The 9,323-nt window shown below is 42.0% G+C and overlaps 1 protein-coding gene across 1 annotated transcript; it reads left to right on the forward strand.

The window, feature by feature from the left end:
* Nucleotides 1–851: 851 nt before the first annotated feature.
* Nucleotides 852–9,105, forward strand: IFIT5 (interferon induced protein with tetratricopeptide repeats 5). The gene is made up of 2 exons (XM_032432381.1): nt 852–960; nt 5,688–9,105. Exons 1-2 carry the CDS (start codon nt 956–958, stop codon nt 7,129–7,131), a joined length of 1,449 nt encoding a protein of 482 aa, XP_032288272.1. The 5' UTR covers nt 852–955; the 3' UTR covers nt 7,132–9,105.
* Nucleotides 9,106–9,323: the final 218 nt, after the last annotated feature.

The raw sequence follows: 9,323 nt of genomic DNA on the forward strand, positions 1-9,323 counted from the left end.
TCCTCTGTCTGTTTTCTCATTACTATATTGACAGTGCCTTGAACAATGTCTGGTTCTTAGCAGTTTTCCAATATAATTTGTTGACTGAATGAATGATTGAATTCAAGGGGAACAAAAATCTAGGTTTATTGATATTTGGCATTTTCTGCCTAGCTTCCCAATACCACCCCCATCTTTACTAGAATCTTATTATGGTGAGTGCGGCTGGCAAGGGCACAGAAGACAAGCACTCTTACACAATTGTGAGTGGAAGTGTATCAACCTCTTTTCAAAGCTATTCGGCAATACCTATCAACTTTTAAAATGTATATACATTTTGACCCCCAAATTTCCTTAAATTTACGCAACGGAAATAAGGGCACCTGTGTATAGCACTGTACCTGTTTTTTCAATGAAGACGGGAAGCAAGGACTTCAGTTTCAGCTTAGGATGCAGAAAGCTGGAAAGAGCATCGCTGCCACCCTTACAACAAAAATAACGCTAAACAATCTCCTGTCGTTTTATTTAAAAATAAATGAGGTTGCTCGAGCGCCACGCAGGCTTAGCGAGACAGGTGAGAGCCCGGGCCAAAGTCCAGAGGGCCAGCTGCAAATTCCACACAGAACCACCCTGAGCTCTGTAAACGTGCACCCCCCGCCCCCCGGGGGCTTCGCAGCCGGGCCGGGGCCCCACTCAGCTCTTGCAGAAGTTTCCGTTTCCTGGAGCTGGACTCCGCCTAGTCCGAGATCAGATTCACTTTCCAGCTCCCTTTTGCCGCTCTGGTCCTGCGTTTAACAAAGCCAACGCCTGGGCTGCGACCTCGCGCCGCCGCCGCCCCGCGGGAAGCGCCCACCGCCCACCGCACTCCCCGCGCACGCGCACACGCCCGCCCGCGCGCGCGCCCCGCCGCTCCGCAGGCCGGGATTCCAGTCCTGAGGAGAAAGCCCGAGGGGACTGCCCGCAGCGCCCAACCACCATGAGGTAAGGGCTTTCCCCGCTTCTGCCCCTAGACCGCGTAGGCCTTTGTTTCAAGCCGGTGTTTTTCTTTTATCCCGTTGCCAGCACAGCGCCGCGGCCCTTCAAGGGGCCGAGCCCCTCGCGCCCGGCAGCCGGGCGTCGGGTTTGGGGGCGCCCCTCGAGAGCCCGGTCCCGGGCGTCTGGAGTCGGGCCTGGCGGGGAGGGTGGCCGAGCGCGCGCTTCCCCGGAGCCCCGACCCTCCCGGGCGTCGGTAGTCGGGACTGTCCGGCCGGGGGGGGGGGGGGGGCGGCGACGTAACCCAGGAGCCTGTCCCCTCCCTGCGGCTCTTCTCGGCGGCGGCGGCGACAGTGTTCGGTTGACGGCCGCCCCCGGGGCCATTCGGGCGGCTTCTACGTGGCACGGGTCTCCTGAGGCCCGTCGCCTTCCTCCCCTTCCTGGGACGGCAGCTGCCATTCCCCCGATGTGGGCAGACACGGTTTGGCAGCAGCCCTGCAGTTGTCACCTAGGTCGGCGGCTACTGCCATTTTGCCTTTCTGATTTCTGGGTCTGAGTTCTTCCCTTCTTGTGAGCTGCCTTTGTACCGCGTCCCGATTCTTCTTATTCCGCCCAGTCCGCTATTTTTTTTGGGGGGGGGTGTCCTCTTCTGTCTCCTTTACTGCCTTGTGGTAGTGGGGTCCTTTCCTCACCCGCTTTGTATCCCCAGGGCTGGCACCCTGCCCTGTGGTGATGAGTGACCCGTCCGCGGTTAGTAAGCTGAGGGATGAGAGAGTAAGATCTTGGGCTCCTGAAGCAGATAGCCCTTTCTTCTAAATCCTGATTCGGAACACCTACTAGTTGGGTGACCCAAAGCAAAGTTGCTTAAACTCTGTGAGTCTGTTTCTTATCGGTAGAAATCAATGACCTCCAGATCTTAGGACTGTGGGATTAGTTGATTGCTTAGTACATAATATTTGCAAATGTTGTTTATTATTATTTTAAGTAAAAAAGAAATGTAATAAGTGCTTTGCTTCTAACATCTGTAAGAAGGGAAGGAGGTATCAGAAAGGGGCCTGAAGAAATGAAGGAAAGGGGGGTGCACTATGTATGGTATGCAGGATGGGCTGGAAGAGGGGTGGACTCCACTTGGGGACTGTCTCCCAAGGACAATGAAAGACTGCTTCTTCATGGCAAAACCCCCCAAATTTCCTAAAGATAAATGTTGCCTCTTCAGACACAATAGCCTCTCTGCCAGCTTCCCAGAGACCGAGTTTAAAAATTAAGCAAAGTTTGAAAAATAAAACTTCTCATGGCATCCAGTTGGGCATAAATTCCACAGAGTCTGGGCAAAGCACTTCAGTGACTGAATATCCCCTTGAGATCTCACAACCACATTCATATTACCTGAGGCAGCCTTCCTCATGGTCCTTGAACTGGGCTGCTGTAAACCTTCGCAACAGAAACAGATGTTCATTTTACTCTATGGATGGGCAGGGGGCTGGTAAGCCCATTTGCCATGGATCTGGGCAGGCTGTTAAGGGGATGTCTTGCCCATGATTTTGGTGCAGTTACACCAGAGAAAAGAACAACTACCAAGGGATAGTCATACCAGGCTTCCCAGTCAGAACCATGGGAAACAGTCCAAAACTTATTTTCAAAATCCAAACATGAAGCCAGACAGAGTATGCCAAGATATAAAGACAAGTGAGATAGGGAAAACTGAAATGGGAGAAAGTTTGGGGCCATTAGGAGGTGAAGAACTAGTAAGAATTCCCTCATCTGGAATCCAGGTACTTTTTATGCTAAGCCTATACCTCTGGGCTGGACATGCTAGAAACTGCCAGTATACAATTGCATTCATTCAACAAATATTTATTTATTGAGTTTCTATTAACTGCCTAGAATAATAGATTCCAGGGACACAGTGCTGGGGACACACTGTTGAAAAATATAAAATCAGAACAAGGTCCCTATTCTTATGGGGCTTACATTTAAATGGGGGAAATAGATAAACAATAGATAATTGAGTAACACAATTCAGGAAGTATTAAGAGCTACAAGGAAAATAATGTAATGGCCTAAGAAAGTGACCTAGAATGGAGGGGGCTATTTTAGATATTTCTGCTGTGGGTGGCCTCCTGGGTAGAGAATGTTGGAGCTGAGTTACAGGAAAGAGCTAGTCATGCCAAGATTTAGGAGCAGAACATTCCCAGAGTAAAAACAACAGGTTTAAAGTCCTTGAACTTGATATGTTCAAGATAGGAAAGTCAATATGTCCAAAACACAGTGAATGAAGAGGAGAGTAGGAGGAGAAAAGGTTAGACAGATAGATAAGGCCAAGTTCTTTAGGGACTTGTAGGACGTGGCAAGAGCTGGATTAATATCTAAGGGTGTTGGGAAGCCATTGGAAGATTTTAAGCAGGAGACATCATCTGGTTTACATTTTCAAAAGTTTAGTAGGACTCTGAGGGGATCAAGAGCCAAAGCTGGGAGCCCAGATTTTCACCCCAGCTCAAAGGAAAGATAATTGTGGTTTAAACTAGTAAAACAGCAATAGAAATGGAGGAAAGTGGATGGATTTGAGATTTATCTGGGTGTTAGATTAACAGGACTTCCAATTGGATTGGATGAGAGGTTGAGAGAAGAAGAATCAGATTACTCCTGGATTATTTGGCCTGTGGAACTAAGAGGTGCCAAAAAAGACTGAGGGAGGAACAAGCTCAAGGAATCCAGATTTCTGGATTGCATATGTTTATTTGAGATGCCAAATGAACTTCTAACTGAAGGTGTGAGCTAAAAATTCATTAAGTCAGGGCGCCTGGGTGGCTCAGTCGTTAAGCGTCTGCCTTTGGCTCAGGTCATGGTCCTGGGATCGAGCCCCTCATCAGGCTCCCTGCTCCGCGGGAAGCCTGCTTCTCCCTCTCCCATTCCCCCTGCTTGTGTTCCCTCTCTCGCTGTCTCTCTCTCTGTCAAATAAATAAATAAAATCTTTAAAAAAAATAAAAAATAAAAATTCATTAAGTCTGGAATTCAGGGGAGAGATAGAGATTAGATCAGAGATAAGGTTATAAATATGAAATGCTTTTATTTTTTTAATCACTACTACTAATTGTGCAATTAATTCAGTTCTGTAACTTTTGTCACTTTTGGCTATTAGGACAGCCCCTTTCCAGTTCCTGAAAAACTCTGTCTAATTCAGTTTAAAACATCAATCTACTATTTGACTTAAAGCACTCTTCTCCTCCTTCCCAACTCCCCCAAATATTGATGTAAGTGCTATACAGAAAGGGAAATGTGATAGACTAGACTTTAGGATGACTGGCAAGGTGGGGTGCAGCTTTAGCTAAGGTGGTCAGGGGTACACCTCTTTGAAGAGCTGACATTTGAGCCAAGACCAGAATTGTGAGAATAAGTAAGCCCTAGAACTCTCTTAGGAAGAGTTCACAAAATGAGAGAATAAAAAGCCCATGCAGATGCCCTGAGGTAGATACATACCTGGCAGAAGAAATAACAATTTCTTTAAAGGCCTGTATGGCTGGAGTGCAGGAAGTGAAAGGAAAGTTGTACAAAATGAGGCTAGAGAAGTAGACATGGGCTGGATGACACGGGCATAGCAATCATGATGAGGAGTTTGAAGCTGGAGATAAAGATTTGAATATTAGGGCGCCTGGGTGGCTCAGTTGGTTAAGCAACTGCCTTCGGCTCAGGTCATGATCCTGGAGTCCCTGGATCAAGTCCCGCGTTGGGCTCCTTGCTTGGCAGGGAGTCTCCTTCTCCCTCTGACCCTCCCCCCTCTCATGTGCTCTCTCTCTCATTCTCTCTCTCAAATAAATAAATAAAATCTTAAAAAAAAAAAAAGATTTGAATATTAACAATGTATAGTTTCACTTCAGCTTCATGTTCCATCTTACAGTTTTCCCGGCCTCTCTCCCACAAGCATCATTTTTCTCCCTTATTACTGGAACATTCCTATTGGCATATCATTAGGTTATTGAAAATATGTGGTTAAAAATTATTTTGACATTTCCCTCAGCCTTCCTCCAGATACAGCTCTATTTCTCTATTTCCTTCAAAATTCCTTGAGAGAGTGGCCTCTATTCCTCATATCTACTTCTTTACCTCACATTATCCCCTCAGCCACCCCAGTAATGTTTTTTTGTTGGTTTTTTGGTGTGTTTTTTTTAAGCACGGCGTGGGAGGGGGCAAGCAGAGAGAGAATGAGAAGCAGACCGCCCGCTGAGCAGGGAGCCCGCCTTAGGACTTGATTCCAGGACCCCAAGATCATGACCCGGGCCAAAGGCAGACACTTAACCCACTGAACCACCCAGGCGCCTTCCAGTAATGTTTTCATCCCTACCTTTCTAGTGAAACACTTATCACGGTCCCCCACAGCTTTACTCCTGCCAAAACAGTGATCTCTTCTCTGTCCTCAATTAGTCTCTTAGAATCATTTTCCCCTCTGTAGAAATTGGAGGTACTTGTGGTTTAGTGACTACCAAAAGGAAATAGATATCCTGTGACATTGAGAACCCTGTCATCTCTCCAGAACTGCTTTTGCAATAAGTAATGAGAATATTTCTAGAATTTAACTTTACACCAAGGAAACCAGTATAAAGATATAGGGGACTAGTGCTTGAACTGTAAGATCAAATAAAGGGTAGAATTGTTGTTAAACAAAAAAACAGTATATAAGATTTAAAGATTGATTATTTCCTTCATTTCTTCAAAATTAAAAGGGATTTTATCTTTGACAGTGAAATTCCTAAGGACTCCTTGAAGGCCATTCTGTTGGAGTTAGAATGTCACTTTACATGGAATTTACTTAAGGAAGACATTGATCTGTTTGATGTGGAAGATACAATTGGTCAACAGCTTGAATTTCTTACCACAAAATCCAGACTCACTCTTTATAACTTACTGGCCTATGTGAAACACCTGAAAGGCCAAAATAAAGATGCTCTAGAGTGCCTGGAACAAGCAGAAGAAATAATCCGTCAAGAACACTCAGACAAAGAGGAAATACGAAGTCTGGTCACTTGGGGAAACTATGCCTGGGTATATTATCACATGGACCAGCTCAAAGAATCTCAGAAGTATATAGACAAGATAGGGAATGTTTGCAAGAAATTGTCCAGTCCTTCTAACTACAAGTTGGAGCGTCCTGAGATTGACTGTGAAAAAGGGTGGGCACTCTTGAAATTTGGAGGAAAGTATTACCAAAAGGCTAAAGTGGCTTTTGAGAAGGCTTTGGAAGCTGAACCTGACAATCCAGAATTTAACATCGGCTATGCCATCACAGTGTATCGGCTGGATGATTCTGACAGAGAAGGGTCTATAAAGAGCTTTTCCCTGGGCCCTCTGAGGAAAGCTGTTACCTTGAACCCAGATAACTCCTACATTAAGGTTTTTCTGGCACTAAAGCTTCAAGATGTACATGCAGAAGCTGAAGGGGAAAGGTATATTGAAGAAATCCTGGACCAGATATCATCCCAACCATATGTCCTTCGTTATGCAGCCAAATTCTACAGGAGAAAAAATTCCTGGGACAAAGCTCTGGAACTTTTGAAGAAGGCCTTGGAGGTGACACCAACCTCTTCTTTCCTGCATCACCAGATGGGACTTTGCTATAGGGCACAAATGATCCAAATCAAGAAGGCCACACGCAACAGACCTAAAGGAAAGGATAAACTGAAAGTTGATGAGCTGATTACATCTGCTATATTTCATTTCAAAGCAGCTGTGGAAAAGGACTCTATGTTTGCATTTGCCTACACGGATCTGGCCAACATGTATGCTGAGGGAGGCCAGTATAGCAATGCTGAAGACGTTTTCCAGAAAGCCCTTCGTCTGGAGAACATAACTGATGATCACAAACATCAGATCCATTATCACTATGGCCGCTTTCAGGAATTTCACCGTAAATCAGAAAGTACTGCTATCCACCATTATTTAGAAGCCTTAAAGGTCAAAGACCGGTCATCCCTACGCACCAAATTGACAAGTGCTCTGAAGAAATTGGCTGTCAAGAGACTCAGCCACAATGCTTCAGATGTGCAGAGTTTAAGTGCCCTAGGGTTTGTTTACAAGCTGGAAGGAGAAAAGAGGCAAGCTGCTGAGTACTATGAGAGGGCCCAAAAGGTAGACCCAGAAAATGAAGAATTCCTTACTGCTCTCTGTGAGCTTCGACTTTCTATTTAAATACATACTCTAGGAAATTAGTTCTAAGCTTTCCTCTCCATTTTGGGTCATTATATTTTTTTGTTTATTATTTTAATCCATTGTTCATTATAGAGCCAGTTTTTTGAATGGTTATGTACCAAGCATCATCCTAAATACTTCATATATACATAATGATGAATCTTTTGCTGTTTTCTTTTTTTAAAATTAAACTAATATAATCCATTGAGAAACGAACATTTCAGCTATTGTAACTTTTAAAAATAGTATGGCCATTATGACTTTATACTCTTTATCTCTGCCATTTATAATAATTTTTGATTAAATTTTGTCAAATTTTCCATATTACTCACACAGTGAGTATAATTCTGCATAAACCCTGACAGCTAGGTCAGGAATACTCTTTCAGGAGTGCAAAATTGTATTAGTTAAGCTCTTAACTATGTAGCTTGCAAAAGATGGACCCTTCCAGTTAACAGATGTTTTAACTTTGATGAGAATATTTAACCATCAACCTGATAGTCACCTAAAGAATCCTCTTTGTTGAAAGAAAAAAGTTCATAATAATAAAAAGCTTGTCATCTGTGGTGACTTCAATAAAAGGAGAAAAAACTAGAATAGGAAAAAAAAAAGATTTCTGCAAATACAGAACTTAAGGGACCCATGAAAAATCACAAGTATTATCTCCCAAAATGTTCATTAAGTAGCTAGAAATAGTTGTGAGAAAAAAAAAGAATAATGGAAAATCCCATGTCTTATGTTTCTCTGGTTCTTTTGTAACAAGAATGAACCTAAACTAATCTAGATGAAATTAATTTTATTCCTTCCCATTAAAATTCCAGTATGTTTAGGTTAAACTCATTGAGGTAGAAAGGAGGCCAGTTGAGAAATTGGGAGAAATGATAAACAAATGGGTAAAATAGGTATCCCTAACCTGTATCCCTAGATTACCAAGATTTCTATGATTTGGTTTTGGGTCTGGACTGGATTGTTCTCATACTCCCAATTTCTGGCCTTTGGTATTCCAAAGTTACTTCTGTGAAGCTTTTTCTTTTGTCTAAAGTTTTCAGATTGACATGTTTTCCTATAGATCCTACAGGAATAGTTAAGCTCTGCTTTCAGTTTTAATATCCATCTTGAAGGGTCACTGTTTAAGGGCTCTTATCCCAGGGGACATTTTTAATTGGATGTTGCTAAAAGTAGCTTCTCTAATGTTTCTTTGATTATATACTACACAATTATATTTACCACCACAGTATTAGTGGAAAAGTGTGCCATGTGATTTAATTCTCCATACCTCTAATGTAGCTCTTAAAACTACTGTATACATACATGTTTGTGTGTTTTTTACTTTTTGTTACTTTTTTAAAAAAATTTTTTCTATTGTTGTGATTATTATAAAAGTAATGAATTCTCATTGTAAAATTTCAAACATAACAGAAGCATATGAGTTTAAAAGTAAGAGCACCCCCCTCACCCTTTCCTAATTCTACACCCCCCATGGTAACCTGTTAACAATTTAATATGTATCCTTCTAGATATTTTTTCTATGCATATTCAAACATACATCCATACTGCAATGTATTTCATAAATTAAATTTTAAAAATGTTTGTTTTACTTAAGTCCCTGCTGTTTTTGTTTATTTTGCTCATTTCATTTGTTTATGCAAGAAGGAAGAATGGGGAAGGGAATGATTTTTACTTAAGTATTTCAGAAATTCAAGACTGAAGTCCTGACCTATCAGTAGAAGCATTTGTCACATTTTGCAGCAAATATTTTATTTTGCAGCAAGTCATTTTCCCCTACTGGGAATAATGTTGTAATTAAAGTTGTGTTCCCAAGTAGGAAATTCACATGCAATATAATACAGTTATGATATCAAAACAACAATACAGCTATAAGCCTCTACTTAAATATTTAGACTAAAGTCTATTAAGTGACTTTAAAATTCACTAGATATTATAACATACCAATATATAAGAAGTCATAAATACCAAAAAAGTATAAAATCAGCATATGAAAAATACTCTATAGTAAATACTGAACTAAAATTAGTATGTTTATAATAACTGCAAATTTTGTCACTAATTGTGCTTGCCTTCCTAAAATTTAAAATTATTTAGAGATAATTTCATAGAGTCTTGGGTCTAAAAAAGACCTCAGAGTCCTTTATCAATTAGCCATCAAAACTTAGACCTTGAATTATCTTCCT

The sequence above is a fragment of the Phoca vitulina genome, unplaced genomic scaffold (assembly GCF_004348235.1).
Source record: "Phoca vitulina isolate PV1807 unplaced genomic scaffold, GSC_HSeal_1.0 scaffold48, whole genome shotgun sequence".
Taxonomy (NCBI): Eukaryota; Metazoa; Chordata; class Mammalia; order Carnivora; family Phocidae; genus Phoca; species Phoca vitulina.